Source organism: Schistocerca piceifrons, chromosome 2 (genome assembly GCF_021461385.2).
Source record: "Schistocerca piceifrons isolate TAMUIC-IGC-003096 chromosome 2, iqSchPice1.1, whole genome shotgun sequence".
Classification (NCBI taxonomy): Eukaryota; Metazoa; Arthropoda; class Insecta; order Orthoptera; family Acrididae; genus Schistocerca; species Schistocerca piceifrons.
Genome location: NC_060139.1, coordinates 403,395,723 through 403,422,308, shown reverse-complemented (window position 1 = coordinate 403,422,308; position 26,586 = coordinate 403,395,723). Strand labels below are relative to the sequence as shown.

At 40.5% G+C, this 26,586-nt stretch overlaps 1 protein-coding gene across 2 annotated transcripts in view; it reads left to right on the top strand.

Moving 5' to 3' along the window:
- Nucleotides 1-26,586, top strand: part of LOC124776696 (multiple inositol polyphosphate phosphatase 1) — a 306,445-nt gene that overhangs the window by 211,812 nt on the left and 68,047 nt on the right. For both annotated transcript variants that reach the window (XM_047251799.1, XM_047251800.1), the window contains exon 4: nt 11,842-12,020. In XM_047251799.1, coding sequence (XP_047107755.1) covers nt 11,842-12,020 — 179 coding nt within the window. The remainder of the gene's footprint in view (nt 1-11,841; nt 12,021-26,586) is intronic.

Below are 26,586 nucleotides of genomic sequence, written 5' to 3'. Positions count from 1 at the left end.
ATTAGGACTATCTCCACTAACCTAAGTCATATGACCACCACCTCTTCCTATGGATTGGGGGAAAAGGACCCAGCCTGCACTGGGCTGCTGGAGAGAGGAAGGAATGTACTTTATTTATTTTGTGACAATATATTTAGGGGCGGATTTTGAGAGGTAGTATATTTATTACACTGATACAAAACACATGCTCTGACATGCTTGGGGTCACATCACACAGCCTACAGACCTGCAAACCACTCGTAAATAATGCAATACATTTATGTCCAGAGAGCCAAACAACTTGTAAATCGTCAAAATAATAATCCATCTAAAAGATTCTGCAAACATGCTTACTAATTGTCAACTGTCGAAATCATTCACCAGTTTTTATTTAAACAATCTGAGGCACTACCACCATCCAGTGTGTTCACCACGAGGTCCAAAATCCAACTGCCCTAGTACACAGTACTACCACCAGAGGGCACTGTCATCCATTCCGTGACTTAATCTGAGATGGCGGCCATGACGTCAGCTGATGATGCAAGTACCGTTATCCGGGATGGTGGGAAACAGTGTGTTCGCCATGAGGTCTGGACCTAGTACACAGTGCTGCCACCAGAGAGCACTGTCATCCGTTCTGTGACATAACCCAAGATGGTGGTAAAATGGCAGGAAACAGTGTGGTCACCACGAGGTCTGGACCTAGTACACAGTACTGTCACCAGAGGTCGCTGTTGTCCGTTCCATGACATAACACAAGATGACTGTCTGGAGGGGGAAATGACAGCCTGCGCTGGGCTGCTGGAGAGAGGAAGGAGCGCACTTTATTTATTTTGGAACAATTTATTTAGGGATGGATTTGAGGTAATATATTTATCACACTGATACAAAACACACGCTCTTACATGCTTCGGCTCACGCCACACAGCCCACAGACCTACAAATTGCTCCGCTGGGTCATAAAGTTCGAGTCTGTTTGTCACCAGCAGGTCTAAGCATTACTTTCACAAGTCAGTTCTCTCATTAACTGCTCAAAAAAATTTTCGAATAAGGCATGTGGAACAATTTCACATGATTCAATGCACCTACTACCCACTGTAACCACTTGAGTCTCCCAGTCTAAAGCTGGTAGCTGAAATCTCCACCTAAAACTACTACATGCGAAATATTCTCCAAGTGTTCAGCACATTTCACCTATTTACATCTTCCATTTTTATATGTGCTGTGTAAAGCTTTGCAAACACAACAGAAACAAACTCGACAACAGAACGCGACGACACTATGCAAATCATGCGGCCACTAACATATCTCATGACTGACAAAGAAAAGCTTGAAACTGAACAAAAATTATTCTATTGTAAGTCTCATATTCACATTGCTAATTAACTGAGATGGTGAAATTTATCTTGGAAAATAATCTGAGTAATGTTCTTAACGAAATTATGAAATTGGAAAAAAATGCTCTTAAAGAAATCCCAACTACATCAGAGGCTGAACACTGCTTTTCAGCACTGAAAAGAGTAAAAACTTTCCTCAGAACAATATGAATTTGGGAAGACTAAATGCACACACAGCGCTTTCAATGTAGAAAAATTTCCTCAGTTGTCATCCAGAGACCAAGAAAAAAATTATTGATCTTTTCAAAGATTAAAAGAAGAAGAATGAATCTCATTTTTAAGTGATTAGATCAAGCCTGAATTGTAACAGTTTAGGTTAATGTGGGTGGAAAATGCTTCATTGCATTCTTTTAGAATTTTATCAAGTTTCTGGATAAAATTTCTTTTTAAACGTGTTTTTTTTCCTTTATATAGTTTTAAAACAAAGGCTAAAAATTTTCTGGAGCAGCACCCCCACTAACTTTAGCTCTGAGCTGCCACAGTACCAGAGAGTCAATAGCACCTCAAGTACTACCCTCTCCCATAGACACTGTTCCCTGATTATCCAATTTATTGTGAGTGGTGTCTCAGTAATAGGTCTAGGGGCTCTGTGCTTGGGAGACAGGAACCAAGGAAAACTCAGTGTGTTATACTTTTTCCCCTAACCAACAAGTCTGAGGTGATATCTTCCACTGAACTGCCGCGAATAATAGTATGCATTAGGGAAATGGCAGCAGGGAACAGGAGTGTAGTGGCTGTCGCTGAGCCGAGCAGTCGTGTCTGTGTGCTGTCGTATTGTTAACATTGTAAAAATACTGACTCGATCCATATATTTGGAACTCCAGTGCTATCAGTATAAACAGAAGTCGCAATAAAATAAAATAAAATAATAAATCCATAAAAAACTGCAACAGTTTCTGTTTTACATGGAGTAATTAAGTTTAGTTTGTTTTCATGTACTTTTGCGAGTTTTACTGTTTATTTTACTGTGAAGACTAGTGTTTACTAACATACTATAAGGATAATGTGTAAATTTTAGTGCATTATCTTTGTGTGAGCCGACTTTTAGTATCAACTAGCAGCAGAACTTATTTGATTAGGGATACATTACTTGTGAGACAGACAAAAACTGATTAGAGATTGATAGGGACTGTGCCTGTTGTGCACGGATGTGGGAGGAATTGGCCCCTATCTGTAAACAGCTGGGAGCTGTGTTGGTCATGGTCAACAGACTTAGGCTGCTACCCTGCACTGCAGTAGCGATGGGGCATCTGAGACAAATGCTTTAGTACCTCTGGAATCAATAGTGTCACCTAGGATCTCTGATACTGCTGCACCGATTCGCATGTCCCAATTGGTTGACATTACTGGACATGACTGGCGAACAGCGGAGGTATCGCAAATCTCTTGGCAGAAAGCAACAGTTGTTATCGGCTACACGGCTGTTCCCTTACGCCTTAAAAACAGGTTCATTAACAGCAATGAAATTCTAAACTCCAACTGGAATGTATATCTCAAAGATCAGTTGAATGCTGGTGGTTGATGCATGTTTATAGGAATAAAAATATGATAATATCCAGTGATATTGGTGCAGATTCAGAACGCACAATTATTTGGGTGAAGAGAAGTGTTAAAGGCCAGTCAAACATGGTCATCGGATGCTTTTATAGACGCCCAGCCTCAGCAGCAGTAATGGTGGAACATTTTTGATAAAGATACAGAACGTCCAACGTTTTACTAAGCTCACAAATGGACCACTGATGATCTCGGTCTATCATCAATGATAAAATCGGCTACAGATGTAAAAATTATTTATTTCTTAAAAGGAAAGCACTACCCAGTTTCAGGAGATGTATCCCACTTCACGTGCATCTGCAAAATTGTAAAGGAAATAATAACACCTATCCAGATAGTTAAGATAATCAAAGCTACACAGAAGCAACAGAAATTCTTAAGGAAAAAGTCCTCTACATACACTAAAATGTGAATCCACAAAGGATGCATAACTGAGATAAAAAATGTTAAAACATTTAACATTTTCACTTATTTTAGCCTCAGATATATATCTTTTATGGACTCACATTTAATGTACATAGAGAATTTCTAAGAATTTCTGTTGGTCCTTTTTAGCTTTGATTATCTTAAAGATGTGGATAGAATTCTGCAAATGCCTCTGAAGATGGGATACATGTACTGAAATATCTTTGTGCTTTCCTTTTTAGAAATAAATAATTTTTACAACTGCAGCAGATTTTAACATTGACTATTAATAACTGTTGTGGACGTACCATCAAGAGAAACATGGGTCTCAGTCTAACAGTAGATGATACTTGCAGTATACAATAGGACTTCATAACCAGCACGTTATTCATGAAATTTATGAATCTGGATACTTGCGACAGAATAGAGAGCAAAAATGGGGTAAACATAAACTGAAATATCATGACGGGAGCGTGTGTATTGCGGTTTTGTCTCATGCAGGTTACGGAATTAGCCGGGTTCGCGTGTTTGCCATTTACGATACATAACCAGATGATTGTGCACAGTGTGATGCCTTGCAGAAATGTACTCTCAATCATTTATGAAAAATGGGGCACTGGTTTCAAACTGAAATTTTACAAGTGTTTGGAGTGTCCGTAAGTCACTCAGCACTTTCTGTCTTTCCTCATCATCACCAAGGGGGGTAGTGCAGTGGTTAGCACACTCAGCTCACATTTGGCGTGACAACAGATGAAATCTGCTTCTGGCCATGTTGATTTAGGTTTTCTGTGATTTCCGTAAATCGTTTAAAGCAAATGGCGGGATGGTTCCTTCAAAATGGCACAGCTTCTCTCCTTCTCCATCCTTCCCTAATCCAGTCTTGTTCTCCACCTCCAATGGCCTTGTTGTCGACAGGATGTTAAACACTAACTTCCTCCTTATCATTGGTGGCTACAGGCATCTTAGACAAAACTGTCCCAAACTGATGGCTGCCATTGCAACTACCTGCAAATAGTCAGATAGGGTATGGCAAAATGAAATTACAAAATGAAATTATGTATGCATCCATTACATTAGGTACGACTCTGACACAGCCAAAGCGCATGGCGATGGCTACTGGAGAAATTGTTGGTGCTAACAGACAGTCTAACACTGCTTACAAAAATTTAACTAAAAACCAGAAAACGCCAGGACGTTTCCGTGCAGTTGCAACAGCCGCCGCACAAGAAGTAATGCAAATCTGAAACAAATTGATGGACAGTGCAACTGTTTCTCATAGTCCTCAGTCGAGTGAGACAGTTCCAAACCCACCACTGTCACCTGCAACTAATGCAACAGATGACAAGACCCAGAGGAAAAGGGAAAGGGAGACAAAGGGAAAAAGCAAAACTCCTAGTTTGTCTCAAAAATGCAGGGAAGCCAAAATGAGTGCAACATGCAGCTGGCATGTGCCTCTCATACCCTGCTGTCTAGTTCTGCAGTTGAGAAGCAGCAGTACAACAAACAAAGGGTCAAGCAACTCAAACTTGCGCTCAAAACAAACAAGGACGAAACTGAGGCCCAACTAAACGCAAAATTGATGATAATGATTCAGAAACATCACAACGTGCATGTTGACTCTTGCTCTGTAATATCAGACAGTGTGTCTACCAGTGGTGGTGCCATGATGCACCATAATCACGTTGGCGAGGAGATAATCGAAGCTCCCGTTCACACACAGTCTGACAAAGATCCTTTCTGGTGGGAGAACATGGAGCAGGACCTCAGTAAACAACCTGTCCTTCTGTATGCCCAGAAAAAAAGAAAAAAAATTCTTAGTAATGTATGGTCACATGTAAATTTGTCTGTTTTGATTGTGTTATGAATAATTAAATTCCAGTTTAAAAAACTGTCCTCTCCTTTGTCTCAACATCATTAATACAAAGAAAAGAGCAATACTTTGCAAAATGTCATCTCCCTTGTCTAGTGATTGTGGAACAGTTCACATTTCTTTAAAATACTGACAATGCAAAAGTATTTAATTTCATATTCTGTTCACAAAAATGGTCGGAAATAAGCTGATCATATTTATTTGTCAAACTTTGAGGCGTGCTTCAACTAGTGTCCATTTAGTATATGCAGCACCTAACAACTTAAGCTTTATGTCATTGGTTGGTTGGTTGATTTGGGGGAGGAGACCAAACAGAGAGGTCATTGGTCCAGATTAGGGAAGGATGGGGAAGGAAATCAGCTGTGCTCTTTCAAAGGAACCATTCTGGCATTTGCTTTAAGTGATTTTGGGATAACCATGGAAAACCTAAATCAGGATAGCCAGACATGGGTTTGAACTGTCATCCTCCTGAATGCGAGTCCAGTGTGCTAACCACTGCGCCACCTCATTCGGTTTTATGTCATTGAAGCAATGGCAAAGAATAACCACCATCATCTGCAATATCACCTTATTTTGTTCCATAGGCTCCTAAATTTCTAACAAAAATAGGCAGATAGGAGTGTTTCCTGTCTTAACATTAAACATAAACACTATGTGTGGGTGAGGAAATGAAAGTGTCTGGAGAACAGAGTTTCAGGTGGATTATTCATCCGAATGATCAACACGATATGACGGGCTCTTGCAACAGGTGTCAGGTTGATTTGGTGGGACTCTGAAGCATTTTCTGGTGAACTGCAGCCACATTTTCTTGTGTGCGAGAATGTTTCGAAATGTTTTTTCACACTGTCTTCGCAGATTCATTGTCGCATATCTTTTCACAATGAACACCTGCCTCCACTGTGAATACTATTGTCCCCTTTGCACTGCTCCACTCACTATGCTCTGAACTGGAGTGGATCTCTTGGCAGGTGTACATGTGGTGTGCATGTCTCGGGGTATAGTTTTACGCATACATTCACATCCAATTGTATCCGTTCATCTAGGCCACTTTTATTTGCCCCACCCTGCATATCAGCATTCCATAAGATTCTGTTTTTAACTGATTTTGTAAAGTATGGAAATTTTGATGTCAGTCTTCCTTAGGAAGTGATTTCCATAATTTTTAATAACATAACTGACTATAAGGTAATTTACAATATTGATTCCAACACTAACTGTAGCATAGCCATTTTATTTAAAGACACTTTCATGCCCAAAAAAATTCAGGATTACTGAGTGTTATATGGGAGGGAAAGGGGGGAGGGGGGAGGGGGTGCAGTTTATTAACATTTATTCACTCTCTGGTAATGACAAAAGTTGAGCAAGGTCTGCTTTTTTCAACCACGAACTCTGCCCCTTCTTTGCCAGGATCCACCACACAGATATTGGTGGCAATTTTAATTGTGTCACAGTTGCAGTGGATCAATACACTATGCCTATGAAATGTCCAGAAATCATGGACCTCATAGCTACCAAAGAATTATGAGACACGTGGAGTCATTTTTATCCAATCTCTATGCAGTTCACTCATATACATAATAGTGGTGCCAGCAGAATAGATCGAATTTATGTCTCTAAACAGCTTACTGACAGTCTACAAGGTGTCAAAGTACTCAAAGTGATTGCTGTGGCTTGGAATGCACCATCCACCTGCAGGGTGTTAGTCAGGTGACTGCTTCCTATTATTGGTAGCTCAGTACGCAACATCTTGCTGGCAATCCACGTGGAAGCTCAAGTCTTAAATGGTGGACAGATCTCACAAAGCCACAACTGAGAAATACTACAATCACAAGGAATCCTTTGAAAACAATGCACGCTAGATTTTTATCAGCAACGACTAAAAGATGCACTCAATACTCCTGAAAGGAACAATGGAAACCTTTGCCAGCATCTAAATAAAATTAAGAACAATGTCCTTCATTTACACAATGAAAAGGCAGAAGGTATTTTGGTTTGGAGCCATCCTCTGTATGACTTGGATGGCAAGGAACATACAGCTTACCACCAGGTGGGCAAAAACCGACTGGCGCAAAGGAAGCATGTTGCTCTCTGAGAGGACACAGAATGTCATGTACAACACAGATGACTGTAACACCTTATTCTGCAATATTTAAGGCACCAAAACTGCCACACACCTTGCTTGATGAACCATATATGATTCTGTCGACACGGGGCACGGAATCTGTGTTGAAGACATGTTCAAAAGGAAGTCTCCAGGACCTGATAGACCCCCAATAGTTCTATCAGGTTTTATGGAAAGTCATTGGGGACAAATTCATAGAAATTGATGGTATTGCAGTTCCATTCAAATTTCTTGATGGGAGAATCGTGCTCATCCCTAAGATGCAGGTAACATGCCATATCCAAGTCTTCAGACCCATAACCCTGTTGAATTCAGATTATAAAATCACTGCGAGGTGTTTTGCATGGAAGATGAATCTAGTTATGGACAAAGTAATCAGTATGACCAGGCATTTGTAGTGAGTCAAAGAAATTTTTTTCACACAGCCTCTGCTTATTAACAGACTTTTGGCAGGAATATTGTCAGCTAACTTTGCACATGTTTTTGACCACATAAACCACACCTATTTATGATGTGTGATAGATAACATGGCATTCAGCCCTCAGTCCCCTGACATTATTCAAGACTTTCTTACAGGAGCCAGGTCAGTGGTGATGATCGGTGGTTGGGAAACAAAACCATTCCTATAATTCAGTCTGTTTGATAGGTCTGTGTTTTGTATGTCATTACGGTAGACCCATGCTGAGGGTTATAGTCCACACTGCTAATGCTATATGGATACACAATGCTACAATCAAGTGTGTAGCCTATGCTACTGACAATGATACTGTGTTCTGCGAGAATGTAAGATCCTAGGACTCGGATGCCTGCAACAAATGAAGACAGGAAATTTGATGAAATACCTTGTTACCATAAGGTCTCTGCAGAAGTCAGCCCTCTTGGCAGCTTAATCTCAACCAAAAAGTGACCTTAATAAACACCTTCATTCTCTCCAAGGCCTGGTATATTGCACAATTGCTAAGTGTGCCAAAACATACGAGTAGATCAGTCTCACAAATAATTTATTGGTTGCTGTGGAGGCACAAAGTAGGAACAGCCACCTGCATATTGGAGAAGTCACTCAGCGGTCATGGACTTGTAGTTCTTAAATGTAAGTGCACAGCTCTGATAGTGCACCACACAGCCTCCATACAGCCCAGCAGCCCAAATGGATTGACAGCAACACTATTGAGCACATACTGGCCACACTCCAAGCAAGCCCCTGTAACAGTAGCTGACATTCCATATCAGCTGTTGTTTGTTAAAGAGTACTTCCTCAACAGAAGCTACGTTCTACAAACAGCTATGGATTGACACACCATGGCTCAAGGCTCTATGCTAACCTGCTATGATGACCTCCAGTACACTAGTTGCTATCCCAACTATCCACAGTGAATTGGAAAAATGACAACAGATGCTTCTGCACTGTAGTATAAATTAGTGAATAACATGTTCCCAATTACCCAGCATCTTGTTGGCGTTAACCTGCTCATTTCAGTCAAGTGTGAAAAATGTAATTCCCCTGACACTCAGGAACATCATTTCCAGTGTAACAATGTCCCAGTAGCATGAGAACTCTATAGAAAAATGGTTGCATTCATCAATAGGTCCACTCCTGCAAACATGACTTGTCAAACTGTCACTGTGCTGGATTTCAAATCATTCCCAAAAGTGAAGCACAATGCTACAGCGTCACTGGTAGGCCACACAGTTAGTGCCATTATAGATCAGCAAGTCAATGATCCTATCACATATCTGTTGTACTTATGGACACAGTATCTCAAAATAAAAATAGCCATTAACTATTGAAAACTATTTGAAAATTTTATGCCTACTGCTTTAGAGCATGGATACAAGAAGGCAAATTGTGAAAGTTTTCATTTTTCCTTTTCTTGCTTGATGAAACTTCTCAGTTAAGAATTGTAATAAGAACAAATCTCTTTAACCATCATAAGAAATCTACCCCTGAATTGATTAATTAATTATTTAGTATATTTTTTAATGTGGTTCATATCTCCTAGGAGAAATTTTTTTATTCACAAAGAAGGAAAGTTGGGGATTAGACAGAATCCTTCTAACCTTAAAAGGCAATTAATTAGGGAATCAAGTAGTGGGGTCTATGTAACAATTTAGCAGTTACTATGTGTTTAGTGGAAGAACACCTGTCCATTATATCCTTCACCTCTTCTTTCAATGAGAACCGCATGCTTACTGTGAAAATTTCTGTCTCAGTGGAAGCTAAGCCTATGAGGATTCCATCATTGCAACAGTTATAGAAGTGGCTATTGAAACTGGCAGGGATTCGTGTAACATATGATATGTAGCAGAAATGATGTTACTCAAGTTGTGGTGTAGCTTCATAACCATTACAGTCAGACCTCCTGACACTATCTGTGCTAATCATTGCTCTTGATCAAATGTTATTCCCATCCTAACCCCCTTTCGTTCCCCACCTTTCTATCTCAACAGATTCATAACTCCCCATAGTTCTCACAGCAGACACATACAGAGTGAGTCAGGACAAAAGGTGCAGGCTTTAAGGGGTGATAGTACTTGTGATACTGAACAAAAAACTTCATATGGACATAAGCCCTATTTCAAATGGTTTCCGAGATAGAACACATTTAATATCACTTTTGTACATTTTTCCTGAATAACTCGAAAACCACACCCTCCAGCAAAAATGTGCCGCAGTGCAAAATCAAACTACATTAAATTTTCTATGAAAAAAGTCCTAGTCATTTTTGCTCTAGAACTAACAGTTTATGCAAAGAGAACGTGAGAATATTGAAAAGCTCACACGGCATGCATGCGCTGCGTATTATGTAGTTTTTGTAAGCCAATTTGAGGTAGTTTCCCAACTTAATAGACGGCAAGTGTCCCGTATCAAACTGTTCGTCTCAACTTGCTCCACACTACTGTGGACATTGTAAGCAGTAGCAATCTTTGATAGCTCAGAAAATAAATAACAATGAATATTAAATGTGTTCAATCTTGGAAACCATTCGAAATAGGGCATAAGTCCATATGAAGTTTTTTATTCAATATCATGAGTACTATCACATCTCAAAGCACACACTGGATATAGATCCATAGACCCTCATCCACACTATTTTCTTAGCGGTCTTCCCCTGTCCTGCAGCTCCACTCCCCAACAATTCTCCTGAGTACCATCGTGCATGATAGGATAATCAAGCCTCGAATAAGCATTCTTAGGTCCCTCCCCAAAACTGTTTATTTTAAACTTTGGTTTTTTTTGGATTAAGCCAGAAAAAATATATTGTAAAAAAAAATCAAACAAAACATGTTTTAACAAACTTTTTTAATGTTCACTATTTACATAAATTTTATGCTTTACAAAATTATACTTTCTTTCTAACTTTCTTAGATGTGAATTCTTCTGTAATCCCAGAATAATCTAATAAGTGAGCTAGCTCTGACTCTGTTATGATCAGAGCTAACCCAACAAGTCATTCTTGCCCCTCTGTAGTTCTCAAACAATTTGTTATTAACTCTTGTCAGAAATGTGAATAACCACTCTGCTTGGGCAACAGTAACAGGCGAAGTGCACAATATCTGTAAGGCTATCATTATATTTGGAAATAGCATGGTTCATTAAAATTGCACTTATGAATAGCATTGAGAAGGTGCAGAGAGGGAAATGGCTCAGACTCAAAATAAGATGCATGTATATTTCTTAGCTGCAAAGTGGTTTGTGGTAGTGGGCCAGAGTACTTTTACCCCACTTCCCCCACCTTCCCTCTGACCATCCACAGCACCAGCCCTGGCCTCATGTACATATGTCAGCAATCTCTCAGGTTTCTTCAGCATGATGGGTGTGCTTCCAGTTGTTCAACCAAGTTATTATTCCCATTTTATGCAAAGCACTTACACAATTGACCAGTCATCTTCTTCAGGTGCTGCAAGTTATGCTTGTATATGTACTCGCTGCCTGGTCTCCAACCAGTTGTGCACTTACAGCATCTGAAGACTAGGTTGATAATCAAAATATTGTGTATAAGATGGAAATAATAACATCACTGGACCTGTGGAAGCAGTCCATTAACTGCGTCTGTATACCTGGGCTAATGTTTGCTGGTCCCATATTTATTCTTCTTTCCCCATTGTCCTTCCATCTTGCTAGCACTTTACTACCACTTCCCCTTGGCTTTTCCATATTTTAACTTTTGTAAGATAACAACTGTGCCAGTGAGGCCACAGTAATGAGAGAGTCTCTCTCTTTCTTTCCTCTTCGTTGTGTGTGTGTGTGTGTGTGTGTGTGTGTGTGTGTGTGTGTGTGTGTGTGTGTGTGGAGGGGGGGGGGGGAGGTTTGGAATCACATATTATTGTATATAGATTTTGGTAGGAGCCTGTAATATAAATAAGATTAGCTGTAAGTGCATACAATGTTAACAGTTCTATTTTTTATACAAAAAGGAAATTTATCACTTAGCACTACTCATTTTATAGAAAACTAGATAAATGTAAAGAAGCTAGTGATTGGAATGCATGAATTTTAACCCTTTATCTTGCAGAAGGTGACCTCTGTGACAAGGATCTAGATAATCTCCGAAACTGGACACTTAAATTCACTGCTGACATGGGAGATGTTCTTACAAAGCAAGGAGAGGATGATATGAGACTGATGGCACAACGTTTCAAAAACCGTTATCCATCCCTTTTTAGTGAAGGCTACAGGCAAGATTTATATGAGGTAAGTAATTGGGACAATAGTATTCCAGTGTTTCAACAAGACACTTTTTTTCATAATAGTAATGAGCAAAATAAATGAAAGTGAAAAAGCAGAAAATCAGAAGTCTTAATATTTTCTCCAGAGACAGGCCATAGAAATGATTGTGTTAAAAAAAATGCAAGTAGCATGTATTATTTTATTTTACTGTAATTAACTAAAATAAAATAATAAATATCAATACTGCTTGCCATTGCTAAAAGAAGAGACATTTAACATAAATGCATTGTGTTTCTAAGTATTCCTTTCTGTAAACTTCAATAGACTTCATGTCTGTGTGTAATGTTATAAAACAGAATCAATGGGGTGGGAGGCTGTTTAACTGAAACCAAATTTGTTTGTGTAATGGTTTTCCCATTGCATTAGTATCTTCATATGTAGTTTGATAATTATGAAATATTACTCAGTATTCATTTATTTACTTAGTACTATAAATCCAGAACCACACAATCCAGAAGAGACATTGGATCAGTCTTGGAAAACTACACACAAGTTTTTAACCAAATTTTTTCAACTCATTCCACAGATCAGAATGCAGAATATTAGGTTCCTTAATTAGATAGGTAGGTTAGAAAATTTAAAGTTAGATATAGTGGGAGCTAGTGAAATTGAGTGGCAAGAGGAAAAGGACTTCAGGTCAGGTTAGTAAGGAGCTACAAATACCAAATCAAGTAGGAGGAAGTCTAATAATGAATAAGAAACTAAGAATGGGGGTATGCTTCTATGGATAGCAATGTTGGCTGGGGCTCATTTTCATTGGTGGGCCCAGATAAAAAGTCGAACTTTATAACAGAAATGTTCTGAAGTGTTACTCGTATAACCTTAATTTATGTTATACTGCTTGAAAAAAGAAACGCAATTCAGCTGGCCACTGTTCCTCAATCCATATTTTTATGATGGATTTATGAATATTGCATTTGGTTTCCCTGTGCCTAACAGCTTGATTTATAATTTCTCTTCCATAATTAATAAACGTAAGGACTCTAACTGGGAAGTTAGAAGAAATTGTAGAAATGATGGAAAGGAGGAAATTGGACATCTTGGGACTTGCTGAGACTAGGTGGAGAGGAGTTGGTGAAAAACCACTAAGTAAAGGGTGTAAACTGTACTGGATAGGGAATGAGAGGGGAAGAAATGGAGTGGCAATAGTGGTCAGAGAGGGTCTGCAGGAGGAGGTGGAAGGTATCAATGATCGAATGATAAAAGCCAGAGTACGGGTGAAAGGAAAAAGCATTGAAATCATCCAAGCATATGCCCCACAGGTGGGGTGTACAAAAAAGGAGAAGGAGGAATTTGAAGATGACATGCAAAAGCAGCTAAATGGAGGAAATCAGATTATAATAGGGGACCTCAATGCACATGTTGGCACAGACAGGAAAGGATTCGAGGAGATAATGGGACCAGAGGGCTGGGGGAACCGAAATAGAGAAGGAAAATTGTTGCTGGAATTCTGCAAGAGGAATGGGCTGGCGATCGCAAATTCCTGGTACAAGAAGAGGAGTAGTCACAAAATAACTTGGTACAGTGGGGACTGGTCCCAAACTTCAGTAGTAGACTATGTACTAGTGGATAGGCAGATGATGAGCAGCCTCACAGATGTTAAGGTCATACCATCTGAGGCCTTAGACAGTGACCATCGGCTGTTGGTAGCCACCCTGAGAGAGAAAAAAGATAGGAGGGCAACAGATATACAGGAGAAAAGGTTGAAGACATGGATGCTGAAAGAGGATGAACGGAGGACCCAGTACCAGACACTGATCAGGAAGAAGCTGCCAAAGGAAGATCAGAGAACAGTGGAAGAAGAATGGGGGGCGATTTTAAGAGGGCTCTAGTTGAGGCAGCTGAGACTGTGTGCGGAAGAACTAGCACAAAGAGGAGAAGTAGGGAAACCCCATGGTGGAACAACATATGTAAAGAGGCAGTACTTCGAAAGAACAAAGCCTTCAGAGAATGGTTCCAGACCCGAACAGAGGAAGCTAGGGTAAAATATAAGGAAAGCAAGAAAGCGGCACAGACCATAGTAAGGGCGGAGAAGAAGAAGTGGATGGAAAAATGGACAAGAATGTTAGAAGAGGACAGTGAAGGGAACAAAAAAGTACTTTACACCATGGTAAGAAATAAGAGGAACGACAGAAGCGAGTGCCTGAGGATCATGGATAATAATGGAAGAGTTGTGGAGGAAATGCATGAGCTCAAAAAGATTTGGAAGGAGTACTTTGAAGATCTGTTGAATGCCGCCAAGCGGGTAACTAACAGCGATGGAGAGCCTAAGGCAGCAGATGATTATAATAGTGGGGAAATTGATGATCTAACTTGGAATGAAGTGGAAGAAGCCATAAAGAGGATGAAAGGGGGCAAGGCACCAGGTTGGGACGAAGTAACAGTGGATATGATACGAGCAGCAGGAGAAGTAGGAACCCAGTGGCTATACAGAGTGCTGAGGGTGGTGTGGAAGGAGAACAGAATTCCTGAGGATTGGAAGAAAGGAATTATAGTCCCGATCTTCAAGAAAGGGGATAAAAGGAGATGTGAGAACTACAGAGGAATCACCCTGCTATGCCACTGTGGAAAAATCTATGAAAAGATGCTGGAGAAGAGAATAAGAAGCAGTATTGAAAGTAGACTGCAAGAGGAGCAGTACGGTTTCAGACCGGGAAGATCAACAACGGACCTCATATTTGCGGTAAGGCAACTGCAGGAAAGGCACTATGAGTACGGGAAGGACTTAATCATGGCCTTTTTGGATATTGAGAAGGCGTATGACAGTATCTGTAGGGACAAGCTCTGGGATGTGCTGAACGCAAAAGGGATAGATGAAGAGATAACACGAAAAGTCAGAAAAATGTATGAGGGAAGTGAGAGTTGTGTGAAAGTGGGGAGAGAACGTACTGCATGGTTCAAGCTGGAAAATGGGCTGCGACAGGGAAGTGCACTTTCGCCTTTATTGTTTATTATTGTTATGGATGAAATCATACAGCAAGTATCAGATGCAATTGGAGATCATAAAATGAAAGCAGTGCTCTTTGCCGATGACCTGATGTTATGGGGAAATTGCGTGAAGGAGGTGCAAGAGCAGTTAGATGCATGGGAGGCAACGGCAGCACAATATGGAATGCATTTCTCTGCAAAGAAAAGTGAAATAATCGTCACAACAAGGAAGAAGAATAGGCCAAATGTGGATATAACTTGTGGAGGGGAAAAACTACAAGTGGTAGAGAACTTCAAGTACCTGGGAAGCGTGATTGAAAGAAAGGGGGGAAACGCAATGGAAATAAATGAAAGGTGCAGAAAAGCAGGGCAGTTCTACAAATGCATTAGGGGGCTTATTTGGAGCAAGGAGGTGCCACAGAAATCCGAGGGAATTATATACCGAACCTACTTTGTCCCCATATTGACATACGGAAGTGAGACATGGGTAATGCATAAAAGCGACAAAAGTAGAATACAGGCTAGTGAAATGAAGTTCCAGAGGAGCAGGTTGGGTGTAACAAGACGAGACAGATTGCGAAATTTGTATGTGAGGGAAAGACTAAAGGAGGAACCAGTACAGGACAGGATAGAAAAATCAAGACTGCAGTGGTATGGACACATGAAGAGAATGGATGAGGGAAGATTCCAAAGAGGATGTTTGATCTGCAACTGGAGGGGAAGAGGCCCAGAGGAAGACCAAGAGATAGATGGGTGAAGGGAGTAAAGGAATGTGTGATGAGAAGAGGAGAGAACTGGACGAAGGTGGAAGAGAGGGAATGGTGGAAAGACAGAACACGATGGAGAGGCTTGTGTTCCCGACAGACCCAGCCAGTGGCTGGAAACTGTCCAAGATGATGATGATGACTTAGCAAACAGTCTACTTTATTCATTTTAAAATCACTGTAAGAATATATGAGCTTCAACAGAGCTCCAGACTATGGAACACTACTGAGAGATGGTCTGCTAGCTATTTCAGACATTTCCCATTAACGAGTGGCAGTATATATGTGTGTGTGGTGGGGCGGGGGGCGGCGTCATGGGGAGGGGGAGGGGGGGGGAGAAGAAATGCAGTAAGTCAAGTGACAGTGACTACAAGTAGATGCATAAAGTGATGCAAATAAAAATATGGGCTACCATCGGGGCTGTGCCAAGGCCCTAGCAAGTTAGACCTTCACCAAGGGCACAGGCATAAAGGGGGTGCAAAGACTGACAAGTTAAAGAAAAGAGAGAAAGACAATTTAAGAGTTAACTGGGAGAGACACATGAGCTCTGTTACCCCATGTGCCAATCTTCTGCCTGTGCAAGAAATCTGCCTCGACATGAGACTGAAAACGCATGCCATTGTCACAGCGTCATTTCATCCAAGCAGCATGTAAAAGAATGACTGCTAACAAACTTGCATTACTTGGGCTATATGTCAACAGTGTATTTTGTTCTTATAGCTGCTGCCTACCCAACTAGCTCATGTTCAACAATGGAGTTTTTGCTGCAGTTTCGCTACAATATTGTAGGAACTCAAGGTCGCTCATCGTGTCTTGAAGTAAATATTATGCTGTTAAACTGAAGGCTTCTTATTTTCTCTGGTTTCTCCCAACTGATGACTGGAGAGAAATTGTCTAAGCCAGACTGCTTCAAAATATTTGATAGAATAATAAGTGAAATGAGAAACAGATCTCACATATAACTTTCTTTCAGTTCCTGTTCCTCACTTTCAGTTCCTGTCAGGAAAAGTGTTAAATGAGACCTCTGTATCTTATTATTATTTACGACAATTTCAATGCAGTTTCAGAAAATTAAGTGATAAAAAACTAAGGTCAAATATAGGTGAAGCAAACAATCCAGTTTAGCTATTTTGTTGATAGAATATGACGCAGCTGCTAAATTTGACTTCCGTGACATTATCAATGGACTTGCTACACTCATACCAAGGAAAAGGAAAGTAAAATCATAATAAGAACACACCTCTTGTAAAGGAATGTGTTCTCAGCACTTAATTAAAACCATTTTTATTTTTGTTTCTACTAATGATTCATAAACTGTTAATAATTTAATAGGAGCAAATAAAAAGCTTTCTTTGCTATACACCATGATAAAATCAATGTGCAGCAGCTGCCACTAATAGTAAGAGATAGATTTTGTTTTACTTTGAGATTTTTAGAAAGTTTGTACAATTTGTAATATATTTGCTAGAATGATACACTTAATTTGTTGCGTGCAATGTTTTTCATCTCTTAATTTGTTGCGTGCAATGTTTTTCATCTATATAGCTCATTTAAATAATACAGGGTGGCACACAAAAAACTGGCCCCAAGTACAGACAGTTTGCTGGTTATGCACAAATTGTTGCCTGCCAAAAGCAATTAAAATTGCTCAAAAGAGGAAAGTCCACTGGACCTGATGGGATACCAGTTCAATTTTACACAGAGTATGCGAAGGAACTTGCCCCCCTTCTTGCAGCGGTGTACCGTAGGTCTCAAGAAGAGCGTAGCATTCCAAAGGATTGGAAAAGGGCACAGGTCATACCATTTTCAAGAAGGGACGACGAACAGATGTGCAGAACTATAGACCTATATCTCTAATGCCGATCAGTTCCAGAATTTTGGAACACGTATTATGTTTGAGTATAATGACTTTTCTCGAGACTAGAAATCTACTCTGTAGGAATCAGCATGGGTTTCGAAAAAGACGGTCATGTGAAACCCAGCTCGCGCTATTCGTCCACGAGACTCAGAGGGCCACAGACACGGGTTCAAGGGTAGATGCCATGTTTCTTGACTTCCGCAAGGTGTTCGATACAGTTCCCCTCAGTCATTTAATGGATAAAGTAAGAGCATATGGACTATCAACCAATCATGTGATTGGATTGAAGAGTTCCTAGATAACAGAATGCAGCATGTCATTCTCAATGGAGAGAAGTCTTCCACAGTAAGAGTGATTTCAGGTGTGCCGCAGGGGAGTGTCGTAGGACCATTGCTATTCACAATATACATAAATGACGTTGTGGGTGACATCAGAAGTTCACTGAGGCTTTTTACGGATGATGCTGTGGTATATCAAGAGGTTGTAACAATGGAAAATTGTACTGAAATGCAGGAGGATCTGCAGCGAATTGACGCATGGTGCACGGAATGGTTATTGAATCTCAATGTAGACAAGTGTAATGTGCTGCAAATACATAGAAAGAAAGATCCCTTATCATTTAGCTACAATATAGCAGGTCAGCAACTGGAAGCAGTTAATTCCATAAATTATCTGGGAGTACGCATTAGGAGTGATTTAAAATGGAATGATCATATCAAGTTGATCATCGGTAAAGCAGATGCCAGACTGAGATTCATTGGAAGAATTCTAAGGAAATGCAATCCAAAAACAAAGGAAGTAGGTTACAGTACGCTTGTTCACCCACTGCTTCAATACTGCCCAGCAGTGTGGGATCCATACCAGATATGGTTGATAGAAGAGATAGAGAAGATCCAACAGAGAGCAGCGCGCTTTGTTACAGGATCATTTAGTAATCGTGAAAGCATTACAGAGATGATAGATAAACTCCAGTGGAAGACTCTGCAGGAGAGATGCTCAGTAGCTCGGTATGGGCTTTTGTTGAAGTTTCGAGAACATACCTTCACCGAGGAGTCAAGCAGTATATTTCTCCCTCCTACGATATATCTCGCAAAGAGACCATGAGAATAAAATCAGAGAGATTAGAGCCCACACAGAGGCATACCGACAATCCTTCTTTCCACAAACAATATGAGACTGGAATAGAAGGGAGAACCGATAGAGGTACTCAAGGTACCCTCCGCCACACACCGTCAGGTGGCTTGCAGAGTATGGATGTAGATGTAGAAAGGAGCTAAAGGTTATTTACAACTTATACAGAAACCAGACAGCAGTTACAAGATTCAGAGGGCATGAAAGGGAAACAGAGGCTGGAAAGGAAGTGAGACAGGGCTGTAGTCTGTCTCTGATGCTGTTCAGTCTGAGCATTGAGTAAGCAGTAAAGGAAACAAAATAAAAATTTGGAGAAAGTATTAGAGTGCAGAGAGTAGAAAGAAAAAGAAATAGAGGTTTGCCAATGCCATTGTAATCCTGTCAGAGGAGCAAAGGATTTGGAAGAACAGTTGAAAGCTGTGGACAGTTACTTGAAAGGAGAATATAAGAAGAACATCAACAAAAACAAAACAAGGGTGGTGGAATGTAGTTTAAATTAAATCAGGTGATGCTGAGGAAATTAGATTAGGAAATGAGACACTAAAAGTAGTAAATATCTTTTGTTATGTGGACATTAAAATAACTGATGATGACCTAACTAGAGAAGATATAAAATGTAGTCTGTCAGCGACAAGAAAAGCATTGCTGCAGAGGAGGAATGCATCAACACTGAATATAAATTTAAGTATTAAATTTGTCTGGAGTGCAGCCTTATATGAAAGTGAAATGTGGACAATAAGCACTGCATATAAGGAGAGAATAAAAGCCTTTAAAATTGTTGCTACAGGAGACTGCTGAAAATTGTATGGCTAGATCATGTTATTAATGAGGAGATGCTGAACAGAATTACGGAGAAAACAAATTTATGGCACAACTTGACTAAAAGAAGAGATTGGGCTATATGACAAATTCTATGACCTCAAGGAATCATTAATTTGCTATTGGAGGGGAGGGGGGGAGGGTGTTTAAAAATTGTAGAGGAGACCAAGAGAGAAATACAGTAAACAGTTTCAAATGAATGTAGTTTCCAGTACTTATATGGAGATGGAGAGGTCTGCACAAGACAGGGTATCATGGTGAGATGCATCAAACCATTCTTTCAATGGAAGACCACAACAACATCATAATACAATGAAAATAAAGAGCTCAAAATATACATACATATAAAATATATCAGTATGTTTTACAAAAACAGAATAAGTGTTCAGTGGTGGCCTAGCAGAGGGAACCATTCCAGCAGTTGGCTGAAATGATTTGGGAAAACCATGGAAATCTAAATCAGGATAGCCAGACAGAGAAAGCTCCATTCTCTTGAAAATGAGATCGATGTCTAAACAACTCCACTGCGTCATTCGGTTGGCCCCTATACTACAATGTTCTTATGATCATTCACAGTTTGCACCAGATAATCTGTAATATAAAGCATAGTTTGACACAGCACACACTATGGACACCTGCTGGTGGTTCTTGAATGATGAACACACTGTCATGCCCCTGCCCTCCCTCCTTTCTTTCTTTTTATGAAACTGACTCTAGGCCTGTAAACTTGCAGCTACATCCCATGCATTTCTTTGTGCCTCTCCTTTGGTTTGTCTGAAAAACTGAGTCAGCATCTAGACTAAGAAACATATTTCCTGTGCCAGAATTTTGTGTGACACTAACAAACACATAACCACTGTGAACCAACCACTAATTGGTTCTCCTCTCTGCACTGAATATCACCCAGACCTTAAAAACATGAACCACATTCTTTGCTATAGCTTCAGCTAGCTGTTGTCCCCTGTGATGAGAGATATATTACTCAAAATCCTTCTTTATAACCCAAATAATGTTTCATTACCAATTCAATGCAAATATCAAATTTCCAACAGTTTTAATTTCAATTTGTAAATTACAATCATAAATTAGTAATGGTTAATAACACTGAAACTTCCTGGCAGATTAAAACTGTGTGCCCGACCGAGACTCGAACTCAGGACCTTTGCCTTTCGTGGGCAAGTGCTGTACCAACTGAGCTACCGAAGCACGACTCACGCCCGGTACTCACAGCTTTACTTCTGCCAGTATCTCGTCTCCTACCTTCCAAACTTTACAGAAGCTCTCCTGCAAAACTTGCAGAACTAGCACTCCTGAAAGAAAGGATGTCTCCGCTATATCCTTTCTTTCAGGAGTGCTAGTTCTGCAAGTTTCGCAGGAGAGCTTCTGTAAAGTTTGGAAGGTAGGAGACGAGATACTGGCAGAAATAAAGCTGTGAGTACCGGGCGTGAGTCGTGCTTCGGTAGCTCAGTTGGTAGAGCACTTTCCCGCGAAAGGCAAAGGTCCCGAGTTCGAGTCTCGGTCGGGCACACAGTTTTAATCTGCCAGGAAGTTTCATATCAGCGCACACTCCGCTGCAGAGTGAAAATCTCAGTCTGGTTAATAACATTGTTTAAGCAGTGTGAACTTAAAGTAGTTTGAGTCTCCATTTATAAGCATAATTTACAAGTGCTATGATTCAAAATTCAATAAATTTTTTTATAGAGTAAAAGAGATGTTCAATAAGAAATTATTTATATTTATTTTTGAAGGAATTTTTATTTCCCTGTTGTTTCACATGACAAGTTAAGCTTTAAATAATTGAACTGTTATGCTTGAAACACTTCTCTGCAACAACACTTTTTGGGAATTGTGAATTATGACTCATTTAGATGACATTATTTGTAAAGTTCATTCTAATCATGAAATCATATCAAATTTATTTCCATGTCATGGCTATGGGCATCTTTACTTTTTTGCAGTTCTGTTGCCCTGGTTAAGTGATATTTATAACCAGAACAAACTTTCTTGGCAGGCCACTCATGCTTCATTCATGTATTCATAAAGGGAATCATCAAACAGTGTAATGCTAACATGATGACAACTTACTTGTTTCCACCATATGAGCAGGCTAATATATTTCTGATAGGGAAATGCAAAGCTTCACAAAAGCTCTTGCTCTCACAGCCAGTGCTTCATTTAAACAAGAAACATTTCCATATCTGTGGCTATCCCCAATAACCATAAATTTTCCCAGGTGATTGCAGTCTGTATGATATTGATGGTATTCCATAAAGCTTTTGTAGGAAAAATATAGAATTGTTTGATGAACAAAATGTCATATCACAGTAGGTATTCTACACATAGAACACATACAGCATTCACTGCCTCAGTACTTGCAAAAATGATTCTGCTGGGATAAGCCATTCCAATGCGCTCCAAATTTTAAAAACATTATGTGAAAGCTTTATACCTCTCTCTCTCTCTCTCTCTCTCTCTCTCTGTGTGTGTGTGTGTGTGTGTGTGTGTGTGTGTGTGTGTGTGTGTGTGTGTGTGTGTTTTATCCATTGAATGCAATAATGTATGTAGTCCGTTGTCTATGATTTACTGTTCAGCTGTTCCGAGAAGGCAGCCGAAGAGGTAGAACAGAACAGGGTGAGTGTTACCTCACATCCTGTCCTTTTTTTCAGTGCCTATGCTGGCTTCTTTAAGAAAGGTGATAAGAGAGACGTCAGTACCTATTGACCTATTTCACTGCTGACATCATTTTCCAAAAATTTTTGGAAGGTGATGTATTCTAGAATAGTATCTCACCTTGGCAACAATATCCTCAGCAAATAAGTGTTTGGGTTTCAGAAGGGTTGTTCTACTGAGAACGCCATTTACATGTTTACACACCAGATATTACAAGCATTAAGTGACAAATTAGCACCAACAGGTATTTTCTGTGACCTATCCAAGGCATTTGAATGTGTGAATCATAGTATACTCCTAGATAAATTGAAGTTTTATGGGATTGATGGTATAGCCAACCAATGGATCATGTCATATCTAACCAAAAGAATGCAGAAAGTTGTACTTAGTAGTAATTCAACCAACAGAATCCAGGGAGATTATTCTGACTGGGGAGAAATCACATATGGGGTTCCCCAAGGCTCAATCTTAAGTCCACTACTGTTTCTCATATATGTAAATGATCTACCATCTAATGTACAACAAGCAGAATTGGTTCTTTTTTCAGATGACACCAGTATTGTAATCACTACCAGTATACATACAGAAATAAAAGAAATGGTGAAAAAAGTTCTCAAAAGTATCATTGACTTGTTTTCTGTGAATTCACGAAGGCACATCATATTAAGTTCTGCACCTCTAGTGGTACTGTGCCAGTGATTAGTTTTAACAAGGTGATGAAATAATACACAGGGTGGAAACTTCAAAACTCTTAGGTGTCCATATTGATGAGAATTTAAAATAGAAAAAAAACACATTTTGGATCTCCTAAAACAACTTAGTTCAGCCACATTTGCACTTAGAATCATAGCGAATTTTGGGGAGAGAATAATCAGTAAGTTGACTATTTTACTTATTTGCATTCAGTAACGTCATGTGGAATAATGTTTAAAAAAGAAGGTCTCCATTGCCCAAACGTGCTGTAATAATAATATGTGGTGCTCACTCATAATCATCTTGTAAACATCTGTTTAAGGAGTTAGGCATTATGACTACTGCTTCTCAGTATATTTATTCCATCATGAAGTTTGTTGTAAATAATCCACTACAGTTCAAAGGGAACAATGAGGTACATAATTACAATACTAGAGGAAAAAAATGACATTCATTACTCAACATTGGGGTTGTCTTTAGTACGGAAAGGGATGCACAGTGCTGCAATAAAAATTTTTGACCACTTACCCAGTGATATAAAATGTCTAACAGACAGCAAGGTAAAATTTGAAAATAAATAGAAAAAGTTTCTCCTGGACAACTCCTTCTATTCTGTAGAAGAATTTCTATGTTTGTAATGTGTAAAAGGTCGTGATTGGAATTGCTAACTCAATCTGTATATCTTGTTTCGATTTCAGGGGAAAAAAAAATAATATGGTGATGTTTAGAGTACAAATAGATGTGCAAATTATTTTGCAATACGAGTATAAAATGACTCATTCCACGTCATGACAATTTATAGTGCAAAATGATCCATGGAACATGAAAGTAACTAACTAACTAATCAACATTAAGGTTGTCTTTAGGACAGAAAGCAGTGCACAATGCTTCAACAAAAATTTTTGACCGGTTACCCAATGATATAAAATGTCTAACAGACAGCAAGGTAAAATTTGAAAATAAATTGAAAAAGTTCGTCCTTGACAACTCCTTCTATTCCATAGAAGAATTTCTATGTTTGTAATGTGTAAAAGGTGATGGGTAGGAATTGCTAACTCAATCTATATATCTTGTTTCCATATCAGGGAAAATAATGATAATAATAATATGGTGGTGTTTAGAGCACAAATAGATGTACAAATTAACTTGGATACTGAATGTAAAATGACTTGTTCCACATCATGACAATTTATCATGCAAAATGATACATCAAACATGAAAGTAACTAACTAACTAACTAGCTTCTTAATCTCAGAGCAGATTCATTTCCTCAACTCTTTTCTCCATTTTGTGAAATGCAGGTAGCTCTGCTTCCAAACACCAGCACTAATTTTCCCCTTTGTCTGCTGTTGGTTGTTGTTGTGGTTTTCAGCCTGAATTCTGATTTGATGCAGCTCTCCATGCTACTCTATCCTGTGCAAGCCTCTCCTGTGCAAGCCTCTTTGTTTCTGAATAACTACTGCAACATACATCTTTCTTAATCTACTTACTGTACTCATTTCTTGGTCTGCTTCTACAATTTTCATCCCCACACTTCCCTCCAGTACTTGATGTCTCAGAACATGTCCTATCACCCAGTCCATTCTTGCAGTCAGATTGTGCCACAAACTTCCGTTCTCTCCAATTCTATTCAGTACTTGAGGGAATATGGAATAGTTGTAGGTAAACAACTAGAATTCTCTCAGATACAGATTTATTCACACTTAGCTTCTACACAGATACAAGTCCGGAGGCTAATTGCCGTTCGCGTCCAAAGCCCACTCCTCAAAGATAGCACACTTACGCACTGAACAAATATCGATATTTATGGTGCTCTACGCCACATAGCCCCCCCCCCCCCCCCCCCGCACAGTATGGAGTACGTCCGTGTGAATGGGGGGGGGGGGGGGTCAGAAGTTAGGAAGGTAACACAGCTCTTCTGCGTCAGGCAGAAGCAGTCGACTGGTAGGAGGCCAGGGGGGTGAAACCCGGTACATCAACGGCGAAGTCAGGAAGTGACACCGGCGGCTGAAGACGATGTCCCGTCCTGGAGTGGAGGTGTAGCACTTCGTCAGCCGGCAGGCGGAGAATCACCTTGCCAGAAGGCCTAACAAAGGCACGCAAATTGCCACACACAGCACTTCTGCTCAATTTAAAGCGGCGCACCACACGAGATTCTGCACTTCCTCCCTCAACATTGTCACACACGAGTACCACATACACCGTATCGCCATCTACGACAACAGATAATTTATGTATGTCATCAGGGTGTACATGTGTTGTGAATTCTTGGGTGGCATCTGTACGAGCAATGGTAGGGAGGCAGGGAGGTGTGGGAAAGCCATGGCAGGGGAAAGCATCTGCTAAGAGGGGGTGGCAGGTGCAGTGGACTGCGCAGGAGACAACCTCGGGCGATCAGCTGACAGACGAGGGAGCGTGGCCGAAGGCAACGAGGAGCCAGCGTGGATTGAATGGCGTGACAAAGAGCTGTCACACAAAGATGGTAACACAATGGTAGAATCCGAGTGGTTGGCAGTTCAACCGCGAGGGCTGTGAGGAGTGAAGCCCCGAAAAGATTGGCCACTCGAATTAGATGAATGCAGAGAAGGAGCAGTGCTCGGCAGAGAAGCACGCTGTGGAGAATCAATACCCGAATGCATGGTATGGGAAGATGGATGGCCGCTCGAAGTAGGAGTGGGAAAAATAGGGGCAGAAACAGGGAGGTTCACCTGAGGCTCAATGAAAGCTGGTTTCACTCGGTTGAGTGAGACCATGGTTACAGAGTCTTTTATGAGGAGATCCATGTTATTCTCAGAGCATTTGACGACCTTGTAAGGACCTGTGTAGGGCGACTGAAGCCGGGCTTTGACTGAGTCATCTCTGAGAAACACGTACTCACAAGAGTCTAGAGTGCGCAGTATGTACACGCGCGGAGGTGTATGAGCAGCCGGAGGTGGCGGCTGAATTTTGCTGCAGTGCAAGCGCACCCGCTCGAGAAGTGAAGGGAGTTCAGAGGGCCGTGGAAGTGGGGTGGGAGTGACTAATTCTGCAGGCAAAACCAGGGATTGGCCATACACAAACTCGGCTACGGAACCCTTGAGGTCTTCCTTGAAAGTCGCACGAAGGCCAAGAAGCACGAAGGGCAGTGCCTCTGTCCATAGTGAGTCATGGCAACCCAGGGCAGACTTTAAGGTGTGATGCCATCGCTCAACAAGCCCATTGCTTTGGGGGTGGTATGCACATTTTACATAAGTCAGAGAAAACTGAAGACTCGAATTGTCGCCCCTGGTCAGTGGTGAGGTAAACAAGTGAGCCAAATCTAGAGATCCATGAATCTAAGAATGCTTGACTTACTGTCTCAGAGGTAATGTTCAGAATAAGCACAGCCTCAGCCCACCGAGTCATCCTGTCAATAGCTCTAAACAAGTAACGGAAACCCTCAAAGGGGGGCAAAGGGTCTACGAGGTCGACATGAACATGGTGAAACCGGCCTGGCGGTTGGGCAAAACAGCCAAGGGGTGGGGAAGTGTGCCTGGAAACTTTGTTCTGTTGACACAACATGCATGCCCTTGCCCAAGACTGACAGTCACAGCGCATGTCTCTCCAGACAAACCGTTCACCAGACAGGTGGAAGCTTTGACACCGAGGTGTGCTAATGTGTGTAGTTTGTCAAAGACCTGGCGTTGAA